General features: G+C 35.4%; 1 protein-coding gene across 1 annotated transcript in view; it reads left to right on the forward strand.

Annotated features, from left to right (window-relative positions):
• The window catches only part of LOC130585942 (dedicator of cytokinesis protein 4), a gene marked incomplete at its 5' end in the record, with an annotated part of 103,986 nt that extends 81,612 nt beyond the window's left edge, over positions 1-22,374 (forward strand). Inside the window, 15 exons of the mRNA XM_057386628.1 lie at positions 1,348-1,441; positions 5,049-5,197; positions 6,206-6,292; positions 8,012-8,116; positions 9,880-10,021; positions 10,639-10,805; positions 12,074-12,160; positions 13,832-14,008; positions 17,042-17,125; positions 18,930-19,049; positions 19,417-19,538; positions 19,809-19,929; positions 20,459-20,540; positions 20,759-20,868; positions 22,002-22,374. Coding sequence (XP_057242611.1) covers positions 1,348-1,441; positions 5,049-5,197; positions 6,206-6,292; positions 8,012-8,116; positions 9,880-10,021; positions 10,639-10,805; positions 12,074-12,160; positions 13,832-14,008; positions 17,042-17,125; positions 18,930-19,049; positions 19,417-19,538; positions 19,809-19,929; positions 20,459-20,540; positions 20,759-20,868; positions 22,002-22,229 — 1,875 coding nt within the window. The remainder of the gene's footprint in view (positions 1-1,347; positions 1,442-5,048; positions 5,198-6,205; positions 6,293-8,011; positions 8,117-9,879; positions 10,022-10,638; positions 10,806-12,073; positions 12,161-13,831; positions 14,009-17,041; positions 17,126-18,929; positions 19,050-19,416; positions 19,539-19,808; positions 19,930-20,458; positions 20,541-20,758; positions 20,869-22,001) is intronic.
• Positions 22,375-22,408: the final 34 nt, after the last annotated feature.

The following is a 22,408-nucleotide window of genomic DNA, read 5'->3' on the forward strand; positions in this document are numbered from 1 at the left end:
CTTTTCTTTCCCAGTAACTAATTCAAGTTGGTTCTTACACCATATAACATGGGATATCTTGTGAATATTGCAGAATGACTATTCTCTCCCCAGTAGAAGAGACAGAAATGCTGCTGAAGACCTGTTGTCATGCTGTCATCATTACAACAGACCAACAGTGCTAAACCATAGTATGAARAAAGATGTCATTTTGGTTTACAAGATGCATTTTGATTCTAGGCCAGTTTCCACTGACAAGTTTGTTGACTTCTGTTAACCTTGGAAAGTTTCCATTTTCATGGTGAATCTTTTGAAAAGCTGTATTTTTAGTCAGAGGAAAAAAAMCAAAATAAGCTGACTTGTAATCTGCATTTTTGACGTCAGTGAAACAATTTGGTATCACTTCTAAGTGGCAGTTGTACATAAGAGAACAAAGGATTTCTTCAGTGGGAAAATAGTGCTCTAAATGGGGATGATATTTACTATGAAGCCATAAAGCAGCTGGCTTGCTGTCAAAATATCTGGCAGGATCTGAATTCTGTAAAGCACCTGGATTATTTTCATCCATGAGGAGTTTTTAATCTATTATTAGCAAATCATCCAAGATTTGTCCAAAATAAAATTAAAATATTTAAAGATTCCAAAACACCATATTACTTTTTAATGGGATTTTCAATGACTCATACAAGCTAAGGTGGATTTTATATCCTAATAATTTTCAAATAGATTTTTAATACTCTTGYATAACAGAGAGACAATAAATGCTAAATTTTCTTAAATCAGTTTAAAAATATTCTCTCTATAAAGTTTTTATTTTTATGTTTTCATAGTGTTCTCCTCACCTTTTTCCTTGACAATAACTCAATTTAGGAAACAGTGGCACAGAATAAGAATACTGTACATGAGGAGAAAAACTGCTTAGAGTTCAAAATAGTGATTTAAATAATAGAACAGAAAATGCTAATTGCTAGTAAGAACTGTGCTTAGACTCTTTTAGCCCATAAATTTTTATTGACCAAAGCAGATTATCCTGAACACAGAGTATGTCTAGCAGGAGGASTTCAGCTGCATGACAGTTGTGAATGTGACAATACTTGTGAACAGTGCTGTAGGGTTGTTCTCCTTTCCCTGTAACTTTTTCATWCCTTGCTTTAGGGCTCGTAAATAAATAGGTAATGAATGTTTTGAACTAAGAATTATGATATTGCAGTCCATATTTAATCTGTGTAACAACAAATAGCAGCTATATATTCAGAAATCAAATCTATGCATATGTTTAGAGTATGTTGTTTGAAGTCTTTTATTTGTAACCACTACCATAAATGTGTTAACTACTACATTTTATTACAAAATTCAATTTTATTTCAGAATTTTTACAAGACTGAACTGAACAAGGAAGAAATGTATATTCGCTATATTCATAAGCTCTATGACCTACATCTGAAAGCACAAAACTTCACAGGTAACTGAATAGAAACCAGGAAAAGATAGTTAAAACTGCTCTGTGGTTTGCAATCTTTTGCAAACCTGTAACCTGTATACCCAATGGAGAACATACCACCCCACGAGTTTCCTTGCCTAATTTGGTGTCTCTTAAAATACTGCTTTTTTCAGCCCCACAACTCTGCTGTTGCTGAGCCATGTTGAATGTAAATGACTTCTGTTGATTATGCACTAGCAGTAAATGCGTCATACCATCATTTTTCACCCAGAAGGAGTAAAGTTTAGAGGAAGTGTTTGTGAGTTCCTTGAGTGAAATCTGAGCCTATACACTTTTGTATTGCTCCTGGCTATCTGTTTGGTGAAGTGTTTCTACACAGCTGTGTTTCAGAACCCCATTTTTAGCTTAAAAAATAAAATAAATACCCATATTACTTACAATGAGGTAGACCCTAAAACCTGTGGCAAATATTGCAATTTCATTATGTCTGTCTAAATCTTCATGTACCACATTTGCAGTACTATTGTCCACGACTTCTCACTACTAATTTTGTGCCAAGGCTGGCTGTTACCTTTTAAATGAAGAAATAAGAAGATATTGTGCATGGCTGTTGTTTATACAGCTTAGAATGCACTGCATTTGGGTAACTACAATTGCTGGAGAAGATAAAACCACTATCCTTTTAAATCACACAATCTTTGTTTGCCAGAATATTCTACTGACCTTGCAATACCTCCATCTTTTTCCCAGTGCTTTCAATTGCAATCACATATGTTCATAAGTTCTTTAGGATAAGATAAAAATCATAAGATTTTTTTCTTCTTAGAAGCAGATTAGTTGCCTGGGGGTTGCTAATATACAGGTTACAAGTGCCTAGTGTCACAGCAAATTTTCTTATCCTTTTCTGCTCTCCATAAGAAAGATTGTTCACTTGGGATTTCCACAGTCCCTTTGCAGTTCGTGGATTTAAATGGATAGCAGGGTATCCATTTAAAGKAAAGATTTTAAGGAAAGATTTTAATATCTTCGTGTGACCTGGCAACAGCGAGTCACAAGAGAGTTTTGATTATCAGGAAGTCTCTGCCACAGCTGTCTTTTGTGCCAAACTATTCATTTACATAATAGATCTTCGTAACTCTGAGCAATCTTGACTTCCCTTTATGCATTGGTTAATTTTATGTCTCCAGCTTACTTCCAGCCACGATAGGAAGCTAATTTTTTTTTTAATTGTTTTGCCATCTATTCTGGTTTTAGACAGCATTTTGCTCTAAATTTATTTCTAGGTCTTTATTTTATTTCTTGTGTGTTTATTATCAATGTGTGTGATTTTGGCATTCTTTGCTGTGGTAGATTTCATTGCTGCCTTCTTCTATTTTTTTTTTTCTTTGCTATGAGAGACTTAAGAATTGTCTCACACCCATAATTAGAAAACAGACTTGTGTAGTCCATTGCCTTGCTTTATCAGAGACAACACACAGACTTTTGTAAATAAGATGATCTAGAGAATTTGGGATCAGGAAAAAAGTTTGATACTTCAACAGCATTCCTTCATCCTAGGGATGAAGCCAGCTTGCCCTTAAAATGAGTTTTCTCTCCTTTCCATAGTATGATTTACTGGACTGTTTCTAAAAATCCTCTTTAAAAAAAAAGGGTACTTTTTATACAAAATACAACTTCAAATCTTTCTTTACAAAGTGCTGAATTACAGTTATAAATATACCTTTCTTGAGGCTGAATCACATAAACGCACTGATTCCTTGTGTCCTCTCAGTCACCTTAGAACTTTAATGTCTTTTTACCTGTCCACCTTAGAAATGTCTAGTGTTTTGAATATTTCCTGTATAAACTGAATTTTCTACATCATGAGTCAAACCTTTTTGTCTCACTTTACTGTTTGGTGCAAGTCAATACAGACCTCTCCCTGAGGTACCAGTATTTTATTTGTTATGTTGGCCACTGCCCAGATGTAGGATGCTGGATAGAGGAACCGTTCAGACTTGTAATCCAGTATGGTAATTCTTATTTTAGAAACCTTCTATATGAATTTATTATAATTTTAAAAAACAACATTCTTATGGCAGACAAAATTTTGTYAGAGTGAAGGACTTAAATGCCAAGTTTAGAAAGGAAAGGTCGTAGTGAGCTATCCTGAATGTGTACTTAATGTTCTACTGTATTTTGCTTCCTTATGATTTCGAATAATTTGTTGTTATCAACTTCATGGACTTTTAAAATTGGTATACAAGTGTGCTTCATGTTTTGAGTACAAAAATGTAGCTTGAAACTGTGACAAAGGTGGTTGCCAGTCAAGCAGCCTGAGATCTGTGTGATGCCAGGGTAAAAGTTGTCTGTGCAACTGAGCTGCTCTCCCTCACACCACAGATGAATCACAGCGCACTGTGCTTAGCATTTTACAGCACTGGGATTCAAAGCACTTTCCCCCACAAATATCTGCTGCAGTGATGTTTTTTTATCCATAGATTCTTAGTTGGACCTAAGAATGTGGAGGAACACTACTGCTAGAAAAACACTGTGGAGTTTGGCTTAAGTCTCCTGTCTTACGGGAACTCATATGGCAGAGGCAGAAGTAGGATATGGTTGTCTGGGGCAAACTTAGCTTAGCACAAAAAGTATATTAGTACTATATAGTTTATTTTTGCCTTATGCACAATCTATAAAACCTGCAATAAAGTAAGTCCAGCTGGGAACTTTCTCCTATGCAGTACATCTCTAGAACATGGCCCATCTTCGTACTGACTCACTCATGCAAACTGGTCCTGTGAGTGGAAACATAAACTGTGAATATTAGCTTGGACATCAATAATACATATGCTCAGCCAAATTGAATTGTCATAACCAGCAGTAATTCTGGTGTTTTTTTAATTTGTCCAAGTCTGAGTTTCTAATAAAAAGATAAATTTAATATTATTTTAGTGTACTGCTCCTGAGGAATTCCTGAAATGAAAATAAAAATAATAATTTTTAATAATRTATCCAACCATGATGTAAAGATTACTTCACAGCTCTCTGATTGGAGAGCAATGGGTTTGTTTCCTGCCAAACCAAAAACTAAATAAAATTTTAAAAATTAAAAGAGAACAATACTGCATTTCTAAATTGCTTGTTATGGCCTACTGGTATCAGGGATTTTTTTTCTCTATGGAAAGAGTGGATTGTTTTAAGCACACATCTGCCTCCCTGTTTTCCTCCCAGCCGTGATCTCTTTTGGACTCTGTCCACAGTCTTGTCTTCTTTCTTCTTTTCCTACTGATATTCCTCATCCTCCAGTCCTTGTTCCTTTGTTCAGATGGCAGAATCATTCAGAGTTTCTCCTAAGCAGTAAGGAAGACTGGGGCTAAGCAAGAAATGGTTTCTTAATTTCTTTGTCTCGTTGTGTTGTCAAACTCCAGGAAAACTGTCCCAGTGACTCCACTTTAAATAATATTTGAAGATTTTAATATAAATTCATTATACCTGTAGATAGTACAAAACGAGCGCTACCATCTGCCTAAAAATACTCAAAATAAATCAGTTACCCATTAAAAAGGTGCATGCCAAGAAAAGCATGCAGATCTGTGTACTCTGTGTTGTTTGGTGTTGATAAGTGCCAGCTGTAATTTTCTTGCAGAGGCTGCCTACACACTCCTGCTGTACGATGAGCTGCTGGAGTGGTCTGATCGACCCCTGAGGGAATTCCTCAACTACCCCATGCAAACAGAGTGGCAACGTAAGGAGTGTCTCCATCTGACCATCATTCAAAACTTTGACAGGGGAAAGGTAAAATAGTGCTTTTTTACTGAGTGGATCTGGGAAGGGTAGTTTTTTCATTTTAGAATGTTAGTTCCAGGGTTGCAGTCTTTTCTTATATTGAGGGGAAGTGTTTGTCCTTGCCTGATTAAGCAGTTAGTTAGTGATGCAGTAGGGTTCTTTTTCTGTGTTTGTATCCTAGAAATCCCCCACTTATATTTGAGAATGATTTTGTAGCATTTGACTTTGTAACGTCAAAGCCCTTTGTAAAAGATGGTGTAATTTCTCCCCTTAAAGGTGGTGAAAATGAGCCTTATAAAGCTAATGAAATTCACTTAGTCTTCAAGTGGGGATTATAAAGGCTACATTAGAATATCAGGTTTTATCTCTCAGAAACTAAAAGTTAATTTGTTTGGGGATCACAGTTCATTGTCATCAATGCAAATGCTTATTTTGAATTAAGCAAGTGTAATTATCCTCTAGTCTAAAATTTTATATACACTTAGTGCTCTGATTTGTCTTGCTGACAAGCAGGCAATGCATTACACTTTTGTGTAGCTAGTGTAAAATCCATGTAAACCTAATAAATGTAATAAATTGGATATCGATTATTGTGTTTTTCAAACAATTCTGTAATTATATGGTAGAGTTTAACTCATATGGTGCAGTGCAGTATTTTCCAGCCTACAAAAATTAAGGAAGATATATTAAGAATATAATTTTAAAATGTAAAATTCATATTCCGTTGAATCCATCTCATATGACGTCAAAAAAACTGTCCATCTCTCTTGCAATGACTTACATTTTGTGCATGGTCCAAAAAGAATATTTTTTTAAACAAGTCTCTACATATATTTTTATTTCTTCAAAGAATTCATTGGTRTTACTCAGAAGCTGTCAGTATGTTTAGTGGACAGTTTGTTGAAATATTTTCAGTTACAAGAAGTATGACTTAGTACAGATAGAACTGGCCACTAATAAATCACAAATTGTCAAACAGTTGCTTTGAATTACTGAACATCTTTTACTTGCTTGCAGTGTTGGGAAAATGGCATTATCTTATGCAGGAAAATTGCAGAGCAGTATGAGAGCTACTACGACTACAGAAACCTCAGCAAGATGAGGGTAATGTACTTGAATACTTTTCATCAATCAGGAATCCAAAAGCTTTTTAKTTTGAGTTAGAAAATAATACTTAGAAAATTAAATTTACCACAGATGGTTCTTCGGTTTGGTTTGCAAACCTTATTTTTGATCCTGAGTTTCTTTTTCTGCAATAAGAATTACAGAATTACAGTAAAAGAGCGTGCTCTTTTTGAAGAAAAATGGGAAAATCCTGTCTTCACAGAATGGTTTGGGTTGGAAGCCTTAAAGATCATCTTGTTCCAGCCCCGCTGCTGGACACCTTCCACTAGACCAGGAAGGCTTTAATTTGTTATAGAAGACCAGGTGGCTTTTATTTTATTATAAAATTAATGTTCTTTCAGTGTTTGTACTTCTACAGCATCCTTTTTGTGTGCATGCTTATGCAGGAAAATAATACTACAAATTCACTTTCATTAGTTTCCTACCGTTTATCCAGGGAATGTGCTCTAGGCACATTCACTAGGTGCAGCAGCATATCTCTGCAGTTGTAACTGCAAGCAAAGAGTTTGCCACAAGCAATGTATGCATTCATGTTTTTAAAATTTACTGCTTAAAAATATGGTATGTTTAATATTATATAGTAAAATTGAATCTTTCTTGGTACAGTCTTCCTGTTGTCTCTTTCATTTTAGAACTTAAAGCATTGTTTCTCATTCTTTCAGATAGTGTATTTTAAAGATTATTCTGTCTTCCCTTTTCTTATCTTCTTCTGATGGATTCAATTTTGTATTACATCTTCCCTTTAAAATTTCCTTTACATGTAGGATGCTTGCTGCTAGGACTGAGTGAAGTCCCTTTAATCCAGAGCTGCTTAACAACATTATGCAAAATTCTCAACACAGAGCTATGAGGCAGGACTCCCTGTTATCTGCTTATTCCATATATATTTAGATATGTCAATGCAAGCAAAAGCAAACTATCATCGTGTGAATAAAATTATTTGTTTATGCATGTTTAATTAATTGAACTCTCAATGTGTTTTGTGTTTGAAATATCCTGTTCCTCTATATGTGCCACCAATGTTAATCCAAAAACYGAGGTATGGGGATTTCTCATAGCAGCATAATTAGGCAGCTGTTGATAYTATATGCATATTAAATAACTGTCTGCATTACCTAAAATAGGGCTAAGATTGTGGGTTTTTCCACAGAAGATTTTTTTAAAAGCTTTGCTGAAAATGTCATCAGAAAAAGAGGACTTAAGACCCCTCTGTGTCAGTGTTTTAAAGGAAATAAAAAACAGATGTATTCATCAACAATTATGCTAATTGCTGTTGTGAGATTTTAAAAGAATAATATTTGATGCTTAAGTCATTGGAATCTGGTATGATTTGGACACAACTGACTTGAATATGGAAATTGGACTTTGCTGATTTAACTGACCACATTACTGCCATGTGTTTGGATGGATAGCAGATTACTGGGTAATATGTTTCAAACTGTCTTTCTATTTTACCGCTTTAATATAGATACTTAATACTTAAAAGGATTTTTTTTTTTTTAATTCTTGGAAACTTTCAGATCCCTAAGAGATATAATGACTTAATCTGATGCATTCAGAAACTTCTGGATGTCCTGTTTGCTGTCCAGAGATACATTGCAGTACTCCAGAACTGAAAGACGCTCCCTTTTGTGATAGCTTATGGTAAAAATACAGCTTCAAAAAAACCTAATTGCATTTCTTCTTAAACTCACACAGATGATGGAAGCATCTTTGTATGATAAAATTATGGATCAACAGCGTTTGGAGCCAGAATTTTTCAGAGTTGGTTTCTATGGGAAAAAATTCCCATTCTTCTTGAGGGTAAGTAAAATGAAAATAAACAGAAGGGTCATTCATGATCACTTCTGCTGTCATTCATAATCCACTTGTTAAAATTTTCCACTTTGTTAAAATTTTTTTATACCATATACAAGTTCTTATCCTCTTAGAAATTCTTCACCTTCATGTTTCACGGTTAAGAGAAGGTCCTGACTAATGGAATGACAAATGCTAGGCTTCTAGAGTCCCACATAAACACAATATTCACATTTATGTTGGAAGCCATGCACCTATACTGTTCCACAGACCAATGTTTCATGGCAGTTTCTTCCCTTTCTCCTGTTCTGTTCCTGCTGGTGGGTGCTCAGAGAAAGACTGTCAGAAGTATCCATTGGTGGTGGGATAATCAACAATTTAGCATTTAATTACATTCCCAAGCTTCTTTTCTTTTCTAGTGACTTAGAAATTCCACATGCTGAATTTCATTGATAATTAATGTACTAAAACAGACAAATAATAAAGTTATTCCTCTTAATAATTAATCTAGAATTCTAGTTACTGAAGTACCCTTGAAAATGTTTGTGGTGTTTACGCTCCTCCAGTCTGCAGTGGTTTAGCTGTATTGACTGTCACCTTGGGAAGGGGACAGAATCTGTCTTATTCATGGAGCAGCTGCAATCATAATCCAAGTTCCTCTTCCCTTGTAATTGAAATAAGTTATGAAGGAACCTTCTCTATGTGGAGGAGGCCTGAAAAGCCCAATTTGTCTTTGCCTTGGTGGTGGGGAAAATGACAATTTCTAAGTGGCAAATACAGCATGAAACTCTCTCCTTTAAAAGCGATGCACAAAAAGAGTCTAATGGGGAGATAATTCTTGATATTATCTAATAGTCATCTGAACATAAACTCTGTGTAAACCAATTTGAAAATGTTAATCTGAAAGAATTTAACATTTAGAATGCTAAACAGCAGCGGACAACGTCATGGAAGAAGGTGCACAACAGTGCAGTACTTTCAAACCTTAAGTCTATGCTTGCAACACCAACAAGGACAAATTTAATACATTTGATTTAATATTTTTATGGCAAAACAATTTGTAAATGTGGCTATGTTTGCTGTAGAAGGAATAAAGACTAAACTTCATAATAAAGCTTTCACATTTTAGTTTGTAGTCGAACAGTAATACTGTTCCAGGGGTTTTTTTTGGTAGCAATTCCCATGAAAGTCCCAATGCTCAGAATTCAATGCCAGGAACATTCTTCATGTTGAAAAACTGGATCATTTTAATTTTTCCAGGCTGATAACTGATAAGCATTTAGATGACAAGGCTAATTGAATGCCTTCTACAATTTTCTTATGCAGTGTTTTTCTTCAGAATTGTATAACATCAGAGCAAAGTTTTAGTTCCTYGTGGAATTGACTTCCAACCCATTTCGTCGTCTTAACTGTTTGTTGGGTTATATTTCTGTTAAATATTTTATACAGTCTGATATATCTTGTTAATTACATACTTTGATCCACTAAGACCAATTTCTCCCTTCATATTTCTATTAAACTTTGAAATGTAATTATTCCATTTTTCCAGACTTTTGAATAAAACATAATTTATAAGATGAAATTGCCTTCTTCTGAGTAGCCTGTTCTTTCTATATTCCTTAGTATTATTCTTGCCTTTTGTTTCTTATTTTTTCCTTCTTAAAATGATGCAAAAGTTGCCTGGAAAGTCTATATTTAAGAGTGTGTGTTTGGATCCCAATTATTTCCACATAACCTGCTCTTGCTTTTTCTTTTCTGATTCTGCTCAGAATAAGGAATTTGTTTGCCGAGGACATGACTATGAAAGGCTGGAGGCCTTCCAGCAGCGAATGTTGAATGAGTTCCCACATGCCATTGCTATGCAACATGCTAATCAGCCAGATGAGACCATCTTTCAGGCAGAAGCACAGTGTATCCACAAAATCACAAAGCCACATTTGGCACTTAAATCTTCTATGCTTTTGAAAAATGTAGGTACACCTATAGCCAATTTCAATCATATGGTGCCTCCACTGAAATAAATGGTAGGTAAGAATTCCCCTGCATTTTGTCCCAGTTCACTCTATTGTGTTTGGAACTTCTTCATGTAATTTTGGTTCTATTTAAAAATTCCTTGATAAGTCAATGACTTTATTGCTTTAGCTAAAAAAGCCTGTAGAAGTATCGCCACTGTGATAATGGTGTAGCAGTTCAAGTTACAGTAATTTAACTTCTTACAATACAATATTATGTTAGCATGGCATGACGTATTGGGTGTAAGAATATATTTAATTAAATCCCTTTACTCTATGTACTATTCCATATAAGTAGCTCTGTTCCAAAAATAAAGATGAAATTTTCAACCGAACAGAAAAAAGAAATCTCAAATGATCAAAAAAATCTCCCTGGTTCTTTTCCCAAACCATTAATAGTATAAAAGGATTTAATGATACACATCTTTAAAAGAATTGTTCTTCTGTAATGCCTCAGGAGTCAATATGCTTTGCTAACTTGAATAAAGTGGAGTAGCCTTAACCCTTTACAACTAGATTTGCAGATTTATGCAGTGACACCAATTCCAGAAAACCAGGAAGTCTTGCAGAGAGATGGCATTCCTGATAATATCAAGAGCTTTTACAAAGTAAATCACATCTGGCGATTCCGATATGACAGGCCATTTCACAAAGGGACCAAGGACAAGGAAAATGAATTCAAGGTGAAGTATCATGCCCTTTCCTGATCCTACTGGACCTCTAGATWTGTTTGTAACATCAACAACAGCTGCCTAATTGAAACATCATCTATTGTTTGCATTATTCAACTGAGTGTGGTATGACAAATTCTCTAGAGGAGATGCTATCTTAGGTTTGACTATTTCACTTCTTATTTTTAATAAAATAATATTTAAAATATATGGGAGATGCTAAGGTCTTGCTGTATATGTGACTAGGAGTGAAAAAATGTAATGTGATACATAGAAGGCAGAACTGAAGCAAGCAGTGTAGTCTCGAAAAAGGTTTCTTAGGCAGATGGGAAAACATTGTCAAGTAGGTCATCTGTGATATGGATAGGATTGCCTAAAGTTGTCTCTCTCTAGAGAGAGAGATGGTTCTGACTAAACTTCAGCATAATGACCTGTTTCTGTGATATCAAGACTACAAACTACCCTGAACTTAGAGATTGTCTCAAGGAAAAGCAATAGTTCCTTCCCTAATATGTAAATCCCTTCAGTTCCTCCTAATAAAAATGTTACTGTGAAAATTCGTCTTTTGGTGTAATTTTATTTCTGACCCACTAGAAACACATACTGATGCAGAATATATTCTGATATTCAGACAGACAAAAATAGTTATCCCATACTAATTTTGTTATAAATTTAGAAGAAAGAACTGTAAGGGTAATAAGTTAGCTAAATTGAGTCACTGTTGTCTTCTAATTTAAGTTTATGCTTTGTTTTAACTGTACAGCTTATGAATATATTTTGTGTAAGCACTGTTCCATGTTGATTTTGTCATTCTAGAAACCTCTTGTACAAAGTGTTTGCCAGTAGTACATTTGAGTATCCCATCAGCCATGCATTCTGGAATTTCAAATAGGGCTTCACAGAGGAGAGTTGGTCATGCTCCGTGATCTCTAAGTTGTTCTGCTTCTGAACTCTTGTTGTCAGATGTTAGCTTAAAAAAGAAATATTGAAATATCAATTCAGTTGTGAGTGACTTTTGGAGACTTGGGGACAACATGCTAATAAAGTTTAAGAGTAAATAATCAGCAAAAATTACTGCTTAGTAGTAGGACCTAAAAAGGAAGTAGAAAGTGAGTTTCATTGGCTTATGAGATTGACATTTGAGTATTGGAATTTGGATGTTAGTACTATTTTTTAAATGCATCCTGTTACTTAGGTGAAAGTATTCGTAACAAAAACTGGTACTAATTAAGGAAGATAGGGAGTCAAATAGGGAAATAAAATGGTTTTGTGTATTTTAGAGTCTGTGGGTAGAGAGAACCACACTGATCTTGGTGCAGAGTTTACCTGGAATATCTCGTTGGTTTGAAGTAGAAAAGCGTGAAGTGGTGAGTATGAGACTCATGTCAATACATATTGTGAGTTGGTTTACTTCCTTAATCATATGTTATTTGATGAACTGCTTTAAGATTTATTACCCATTTCTAATTTCTTTGACCCAGGTCTCAAGGTGGCTACAACAAAATTATTTACAAAGCGTGTCGAGTTATCTAATTTCTCTTGTCTTGAAAAGTATTATTTAGAACTGTCCTTAGAATTCATTTAAACAGTTGAGGAAAAAGAAGTTGAGAACAATAATGAGCGCCCAACGGCAACATTTAATGTCACCAAATTACTTCCTTAAAACTCAGCACCATGTAACATTTAACATGTAGAATATCTATAGCTTAATGTATCCTTCAGTGTCCTTGAAAGGTAAATATTCTAAAAATTCCTGTATAATAAGAACTTTCTCCAAATTACTATAATAAATGCTGTGAGCTGCTGAACAGAACTTGGAGGAATAGGGTCCAGTGAAGCAGTCTGCTATTGACACGGTAATTTCTTCTCCTTGTTGGTTCTATTTCTTAGAAAATCCTTCAATAAATTCCAGATATATTCAGAGGAGTGCTCCTCCTCTAAAGATCTTTAAATAATTGGTCAGTTTCTGAGCTCTGGAATATAACATCTAAAACTATTTTCCTTCTTATCAAAGCCAGTCTTAGAATAATCCCATTAAGTATAAGGATACCATAGTACAATCTAAAATTCTGTTTTTCTTTTATAATAGCAGGAAAATGTCATTTGTTCATCACCTCTAATATTCTGTAGAAAACCAAAAATGGAGTTTAGCAAAAATAAAAAAAATTACGTGTGACATGAGATATTTTGTTAGTTGACTCCAGCTGAGTCCTTACTAGGTCAGTATGACCACTAATATGAAGACATTCAGTTTACTATCATGTTACCATTATAGTCAACATTTCTAGAAGTGAACTGTAGTAATTGTTCCTGGGGTCATATGAGGTYATGACTCAGACTTGTGCTTGTATGTTTTGGTAAATCACAGCAGCTGCAGGTCTGTACTCTTCCCATTGCTCGGTTTTAGGTTTTTCCTGCAGTTTCCTGCTCCCTGTGAAAGAACTTTCTCACTCTCGAGAGATAGGCACATCCTGCTCAAGGACTGCCTTTGACTGCAACTTGACCATCATTTTAGCTCAAAGCTTACTTCAAATTCCTGATCCATAAGGTCTTGTTGTTGATTTCACTTTGGGTGAGGAAACTAACTCACAAATCTTAAGCTCTGCTGTGTACCCTCAGACTGGTGAAGCTCCCCAAGCCCATTTTAGGTAAAGTTTCCAGTGACAGTTTAATCCTGAATTCCAAGAGTTCCAGCACTGGCTGAAAGTGTGTGAATGTTCTGCAGCAAGGGCTGGGTCATCTCTTAAGGTCAGATAATGAACCTACAAAAGCATGACCATTCTTCATTTTGATCATTGATTCAATGATCACCATTTTGATCATTGATTCAGTTGATTCACATGATAAAATCACATCTCTTTGTGCTCAGAGGGTATACTCAGGGACTGTAGCCGAGGTGAGAAGTATTTTCTCTGTCCCAGTACTCTAGGACATGGAATAATATTGTTTTATTTCAAGAAAGCAAAAATTACCTGCACTATATTTCACCTTGCAGCTGAATATTAAGTTGTTTACAGTGTTTCTCATTCCTGTTTCAGGTGGAAATGAGTCCCCTTGAGAATGCTATTGAAGTCTTAGAAAATAAGAACCAGCAGTTAAGAACACTGATTAGTCAGTGTCAAACTCGACAGATGCAGAACATTAACCCTCTCACAATGTGTCTAAATGGGGTCATTGATGCAGCAGTTAATGGTGGAGTTGCTAGATACCAAGAGGTAAGCAATTTACTTTCTGTTTGTTAAAAATCCAATTTCTTTCCCTGTACAGATGCATCTCCTCTATATAAATTAAGGACAGAAAGTACTATATGAATAATAGTTTGTAAATACAACTATATTGCAGTTTTGAGTTAGGGGATGTTAAAGATGTATCGTTTATTGAAAAAAACATTTTGCTGCAGATAGTACCATTAACTTACTCCAGTGATGACTCAATTCACAATTACCCTGCATTCTTCAGTGATGTGTTTGAAAATTTTCAATTAAATAGTTAATTGCAAGTGTATTATTATAATACATTGCCTATGCTAGGACAGGATTTACTTTTTTTTTGCTGACATTCTAGTTTTCATATATATATATATATATATATATATATATATATAAATAATCAACAAGGAGTTCATTATCTTGAAGAATCATAATTTTCTAGATCCTTCTTGTATCTCTTTACGAAGTTATTAAGAGAAGCTGTTTTTGGGGAAGTGGGGGAAGGGGATTTTAAAAAAATAAATATAATTGAGAAATGTCTAACTCTTTGTTTCCAGCAGTTGTTCCTTGTTATTATCATTTCTGAATCACCTTAGGAGAACATTAAATGTTTTGGATGTTATATTTATAAAAAGTTCTGTGTAATTTTGAAATAACAGTAAAAAGGAATGATTTTTTTTTCTGGCCCAACTTGATCTTTCTCCTAATAGTCTTATGAAATAATTGGGTCTGTTGGTTGTTGGTTTGAAAATGTCAGGTTGAATAACATTCTGTCCACTTGTTTCAAAAGCGGCGAGATGCAGTGTTCACCCAACAGTGTTAAATTTTATAAAGCTGCATCTTAATTAAACTACAAGAAATTGAATCCAGTGTAGTATTAGAATCTGTCATCGAAACTGCTGTGTTATTAAAATTGTAAGAGAAAAGCAAAGCAGTAACATTCTTGATGTTTCCTAACTGCCTTTAAACAACAAAACTGTTTAGCATAGTGAAGTACCATGAGGGAAGTCCCTGGAGAAATAGTCATGTCAGAACTATGTCTGGTTTGAATTAGCGGTGTCAGAGCTAGATTGATGTCTTTGCACAGCTTCCATTCTTCACAAGCATATTAAAGGTTCTAGCTTGCTCTTTTCTTATTGTTGTCCTTGGCTCTAATTACAGATCTCCTCTAAGTGTTGATTCCCTTCTGCCCTTTGCCTCTCACTGTATTACAATAGGTCTTTACAGTAATTTGTTCTGTAAACATCAAAACTATTAGCAATAATTCTGAGGCTTTTTTCTTCCATTTCACCCTAATTCTTCTCTTTGCATGTCGTCTTTTCAGTCTTCATATATCTTCCTGTTGTTTTATCAGTTCTTATCTTCTACCTTTCTTGTTACCCTGTTTTCTGTAAATGCTTTTCCCTCCCTGTGTTTTCACTTGCTTTTCCCTTCTGTCCTGTACGAAGCTCAAAATTCATTCAGTCTTGGAGCATGTGGTCATGAGGTAAGACTGACCATGTGTTTACTAATGCCTTCCTTTCCTTCAGACAACTTGCAAGTTTTGAGAAGTGTCCTTTGGCCAGCTATTGCCTTCTTAAATCTGTCTTCCCTAGGCTCCCCCCACATTTTTTAAATTTTTTTATTTCCTTTTCCTGTAATTTTTTTTTCTTTTCTGATGGGGAAAATGTGGCTGTCTCTAATTATTCAGCATCTTGGTATTGCAGATGTTAAAGCTAGTTTCAATACAGGAACAGATTCCAGGAAAATGTAAACAAGTAGTTATTATTATGCAGCACCTTCATGTAAGCTAAAAAATGGCTGTAGACCGAACTACTGATTTAAAAAGAAACAAACTTTCTAAAATAAAGAGTTGGTTTTGTGCCCACTAACACCTCCTAACTGCAATTTGTACTATAACTTACATTTCATCTCACTCTTTTACATGTGGTAGAACAGTAGTGACCCTTTAATGATTAATGATGGGAAGCAAATGGTTTCAAAAATGTTACTGGATTTAGTCAAATTGTGATAAATATTTTTTATTTTGTTGGAAGTTAGATTACTATGTCTCTAACTCACAGATCTAATTATAGATCTGCATAAAACCAAAACCACGGGGATACCTACCTGTTCAACATTGGAAGAACATTAAGCTTGTAGCTGAGGGGAAAAACATCCCATCAGCTGGCAGAAGTTTGGGGGTTGGGATTTTAGCAAGTGTCAGAGGGCTTCTTTTAACAATTTAAACATGACTTTTTATAATTCATTTATCTGCAGTGAAAGGACCATGTGAAATGCATATAATGTCAAGAATTGTTGTAAATTCAATATAATCCCTTTGGAGGGGAGAATAGTTGCTATATAAGGAAAAATGCAGTCTTGAACAAACTGGGGCAATGCTGTGTCCAGACTATTGCTAGTGGGTGAAATGACTTTGGGGTATTGTAGCTGGTGTAATTTGATCATTGGAGGTAGACTGGAAAGTCTTGTAAGCTCATGAACATACCACATGGATGTTGGTCAGATGCTCCTGAAGTTCAAAGTGTACCCTTTTGACATCATTGTCGCTGTCAGTTCTTCAAAACATTATTCATATTAAGAGAGAATATCACAGCTCCAATCCACATAATTGCGTACAATTCCACACTGTTGTCAAGATGTCTTTACATTTAAGGAGTAATGAAACTCCCAGTATGAAAAGGGAGGAAAATCAAACACTTGTAATTAGTCACAATATTGGGGAAGAGATACTTAGCTCAGGTGCATGTGTTTGGTTTCAACTCTGATTTGTAGGTTTCAGAATTTGCTTCAGGATCTATCCTATATATTGAACAACTCATAAATTCCATTCAAAAGCGGCTACATTATTTTGCCTGTAGTTGCCACCAATTACTATATGATTAATTACTTATTTGAAATGTATTATTTATTATTGCAGTTGAAAGAAAATTTGAAAATATTTGAAAACATTATCTAGAAACTTCTTTTTTTAAAAAAGAAACAAAAGTGGTCTTTGTTTACTCACTTTGTTTTACTTTGTAATTTTATTCTGCTTAGGCATTCTTTGTCAAAGAATATGTCTTGAACCATCCAGAGGATGGAGAGAAGATCACACGCTTGAGAGAACTGATGCTCGAGCAGGTAAAATGGGGAAAAGGCTGGCAGTGTGGCCTGCTCAGCTGTTCTAGCTCAAAATGTCCCCAAATAAAATAAAAAATACCAGAGGTTAATAATTGCCCTGTGGTCTTCAGTGTTTTCTGAATTGGATTCCAAGTAGAGAGTAACTTCCTATACAAGCAGGTTTCTGGGCCATGTTAATATTTTTCCCCTAGTCCTTTCCACCATCACCTCAATCACTTCAAACTATTCTGTGTGAAATAAAGGCTGAGTGAGAGGCCTGTCTTGTCATGCATGTACACAAATATTTACACAAAGTATTTTATCACTACTACAGAATAAACATTATTGCATTGAAACATTTGATGATTTCAGCATATACTTGTATTTTATCAATATTATGGAAAAATATTTCCACTACAAGGTTTGCCATAAGAGCAAAAAAGGGTTCAAAATATTATTGTAGTGAAAGATATCTAGTAGTAATTGGCAAAGTAGGTAGGCAGTAAAATAAATACAAAGTGATTAAATTAAGCAGATAAGTATTCTATACATTATATGTTTTTTGTATTATTTCGCCATTCATTGGTAGACAGTGGCCTACCTGCTTAATATATGAAGTGTTTCCATTTGAAAATGCTGACCTTTTTTTTAATCCAAGATCTTACTAATATTTCATCTTTTTTAACTGGCATTTACCTGTTTTTGTTCTATGCAGCATGTTGAAGTTTCAAATTTTATTGCCAGCTTGGAATAAAAAGGGTCACAGTATAGGAATTTGTCAAGATGGAAATTCCATTTTTCATCAGCATTGTGGTATCTTTTGGCCAGATCAGCTAAGTGACAGGTCCTCAGAATAGATTCACTGAGCTTACTGTAATTTCACTGAAACAATGTATAGTAATTGACATTATGATTTTATTTTTCAAGCTAAAGTTAATCCCACTAATCTTCACAATGTAAAACTGGAGTTAATAGCCTCCTGTAACGAAAATGTGTRTTCCAAGCAATTGCAGTTAAAGCCTCTCTGGCACCTAGAGATGATTTAACACAGAGCATTCGGAAGGGCTGGGATGGCTGAGCGTGTGGATGGATGTGCTGCAGTCCTGACCTGAGGTCAGGGATGCTGTGCAGCTGCGTGCCACTCACAGGCTGCCTGAAAACATCAGCCAGGAGCTCTCATCCAAAGATATTACAGCACACTGTAGCTATTTTGTTTTTAAATTTGAGCTTATCTGATTCCTCATGTTACCAAGTTGATSTTTTGAATGTGTGTAACCAAATTTGAGCAAGATTAAAAGTTTTAGCAATGTAATTCTGAAGCCTGTCCTGCCTTGTGTCAAGAATATACATCAAGCCACCACTAATGGAGGTCTCTGGGGAGTTGAAATAGGATAGGAGACCATGTAATTCATTGCAGATATGTTACAGGGTCTCTGGTAAATGTGACCACTGCTGTTGTTTCATGATTTTTACAACTGTTCTTGTAGGAAATGGCTTTTATTTAGGGTTTAGAACTGTTCCTTTGTAAAGCTGCCATTTAGTCAGATTTTTCACTGTTATTCATAGTATTTTTTTAATATTACAGTTGAGTTTGCATAAGGGACACCTTTGGCAAAGTTGAATGCAAAGTGGCTTTAAATCCTCTTGTGTGTTACTGCTTTTGGTCCTAGGCCTTGTTTGGTTATAGATCTTTCAGAGATTTAGATAGATGTTTTTAAAGTAATTGCACTTCGTAGAACTTTTTTTTAAAAAAAAAAATTAATATTCTAATTAATGAAGGGAGCTTAAAAAGTGGATCAAAAATATTTTTTTTTCCTTTCTGTAGGCCCAGATTCTAGAATTTGGCTTGGCAGTGCATGAGAAGGTGGTGCCCCAGGATATGAGGCCGTTGCACAAAAAGCTGGTGGATCAGTTCTTTGTGATGAAGTCAAGCTTGGGAATTCAGGTACGTGAGCAGGTGCATGAATAGACCAGGAGACTGTTCAGCTGCGTTAAGGGTTGGTTCATTTTCCCAAGCAGCAAACAGTGACATCTTTTGGTGGTTTGTCCCCATTACAGCTTGCAGCCTTGTGCCACAAAACAACGAGAAACATGAACCTCCCATACCATGCAGAGAAAACAAGTCACGTTTCACTAAGTCACATTTTACTATAATTAGTGAAAAGTTAAAGTATTTTTCACATTAATGATGAAGTTGATCCAAAATGCAGATATAATAGTATTTACATGTAATTCTCTACATATCTGTATCTTACAAAATGGTTAATGATATTACGTTCATTATAATTAATCTTCTTTTAATAACTTGCCAGGAATTTTCTGCCTGTGTACAAGCTAGCCCTGTTCATTTCCCAAATGGAAGTCCTCGTGTATGCCGGAATTCTATACCTATTTCCATGAGCCCAGATGCTGCCAGGGTAATACCACGACGCAGGCAAGTTAAATTCTACTAATGGATGTATTTTTGCTACTCATGGAGGATGACCCATAAATGTAGTTCTGTTATGTGCATGCTTTCTTATATGGTCTGTCTGAAGTGTGTTCAGCCTCGAATAGCCAGTATATATATTCTGTCTCCTTTTTTCTCTCTCTCTCCCCTCCCCTTCTCCAATTAAACTTTAAAGATTAAGAAAATGTTTTCATATGAGAAATTATGATTGACAGTTAGAGTTAACTATTTTGTACTTCATTATTCTTACAACAGCCCTTTGAGTTACCCAGCTGTCAATCGATATTCATCCTCATCACTGTCATCCCAAGCTTCTGCTGAAGTCAGCAACATCACTGGGCAGTCAGAAAGCTCAGATGAAGTTTTTAACATGCAGGTATAATTTACTGTCATTTTTCAAACTATAAAAAATCTTTCTTACAAGACTATCTACTAAATTAATGCTTTCATTTTTTCATTCAGAAATCTCTAAGCTATTGCTGATGCTTCTTTTAAAAACCAAATCTTTAAATGACATGTTAAACTTGTTCACTTAGAAATAACTTTTTTTAATGTAACATTTTTCTCTTGTGTACATTAGAGCATTTATTTTTTTACAAATGTAAAGTAAGTAGCAGTGGACTATGATGCGAAGTCATCTGACCTTGCATAGACTTTCCTGTCCAGTTGTCATATGGTGATGCAATTATTTTACTGTATTGATTACATTTTTAGTTATTTAGTATATTACCTCATCTTTGTGTAGTTAGATTAATACTCTTTATACTGGTTTGCTATTTTGAATTACTGATAAACTACTCTAGGACGTTACAAGTTCTTTGTTCTAGTGAAAAGTATGCTGTAAGTTTTTGTTTTCCAAACCAGTAAGTGTGATGTGGTAACAGCAGCATTGCTTCTATACACAGCCTAGTCCGTCTACCTCAAGCCTGAGTTCTACTCATTCTGCTTCACCCAACGTGACCAGTTCTGCTCCATCCAGTGCCAGAGGTCAGTGCTCATCTGCCATAGTAAACCACATTAAATGATTCTTAATACATTACACAGCTGAATTTCTGAATGATGTCACTGGTCAGACATCCAGTTTAGTCAATTATTTGTGGAATCTGAATCGCTGGAGATAGAGGATTTTTTTTGTCATAAGCATAGAATTGAAATGTCTGAGTTTCACTGCATGAATTTAATCACTTGACACATTTMTATTCCAGCTTCTCCTCTGTTGTCTGACAAACATAAACATTCCCGAGAAAACTCTTGTCTGTCTCCCAGAGAGAGGCCCTGCAGTGCCATCTACCCTACTCCTTCAGACACCTCGCAGGTAAGAAGTTTATTGGGAATCCTCAGAGCACAATTAGCTCAGAAGAATATAAAGGCCCATGTTGAACTTTGAGCAAATTCAGTCTCTGTTCACTGTTGTAAATTTCCAAGAGGTGTTTTTATAAGCAAATACTCTAAAATATTTTAGATTTAAGAGATGTGACTAGAATACATAGTGCTTGTTCACATTGCTGTTTGATTTATTCAGGTGTAGGTCTGTTTCTTTGCTTTTACTCACTGACATGAGAGAGAGATGCAGAGACCAGAGGAGGCCTGCTTGTGTGGAACAGCAGCATTTGTTCACTCTAGGGAAGAAGATAAAGAATGAAAAACTGTTATCATGCCAGTTGTCCTTGTTGAGGTCCCCTTTTTTTCTTCTGAGAAAGCTAATCCTAGCCACTGTGAGAYAAAAAACAATTCCGTGTGGCAATTCCTATTTTTCAATGTAGTTTCAGAAAAGAATGATAGACATTTTATTACTCCAGAGAAAAGAATGAATTGTGTTCTTGCCTTAAAATACTGTTACATAGGTCTGTATGAAATGTGTATTTTTTGAGTATTCTGCAATACAGAATGATCTCGGTAAGCTGGCTGATATTGAATCCTTATTTCATCTTTTCTTCTTGATGAACCTGTTTTCCTAAAGTGCTTTTCTTTAACACAGCTGCTGATTAATACCTGCCATCACACAATGCACCTCTTGCTGAAGCTGAGAAAGATGAGAACATATGTGCAGTGTTAAAGGCTCTCACTTTAACRCTCCCATGTCTACCAGAAGTTTTGCCTCATAAAAAACAACTCTAGGATCCTTTCTTTTAGAAATTATTTATTGGTTTCTCATTAGTTGTTTTCTCGTCCCTTGTTTCTTCAGTTATTGAATTTGCTCTTGATTTAATTTTTAATCTCTTTTCTGTTTAAGTTCTCATGTTATTTCCTGAGGTCTTAAGAAGTAATTTTGAAGCTTAGCCACGCTTAAGGACAGTTCTTAGGAACTTCTTACAGCAGACAGATCTACTGGGCACTTTGGCAGTGGTAGTGCAGCCAAAACAACACAGGAAAGATCAGGAGATGCTCTTTAAATGAAGCGGTTTTACAGTTTGCCGCAAAGAAAAATTATCCCGTTTTTGCTCCCAGACTACAAACTCTTGCTTTGCCAAGTGGAATGCGACTTCTATCCCCCACTCTATCCGAGATTGCATAAGGGAGGCTGARGAGCTCGTAGGCCCAGTCTCCGCTCTCTCTGAGACTCGCCCAGCAGGAAAATCTCCCAATCTGTCTCTACCCTCAGTGTCCCATGWGAGGGTAAGTAGAAAATTAACTTGCTCATACAGTGAAGTATGTTTCAAAGATGAGAAGGTCTGACCGTTTCTTTCCGCCCTTATAACCATAAATGAGGATATATCTTTCTGGGGAAAGGTGAAATTTCTTTCTCTGGTGTGCTGTCCCCTCAGCATTAAAAATGGACTGTAATCAGAAACAAAATCCTGGTTCTCTGTCTTCTGATAAAGAAGGGGAAAAGAAATCCTCAGGACAACTGTAAG

This window comes from Malurus melanocephalus, unplaced genomic scaffold (assembly GCF_030028575.1).
Source record: "Malurus melanocephalus ecotype Western Australia unplaced genomic scaffold, MMel_1.1 scaffold_1017, whole genome shotgun sequence".
NCBI classification, from domain to species: domain Eukaryota; kingdom Metazoa; phylum Chordata; class Aves; order Passeriformes; family Maluridae; genus Malurus; species Malurus melanocephalus.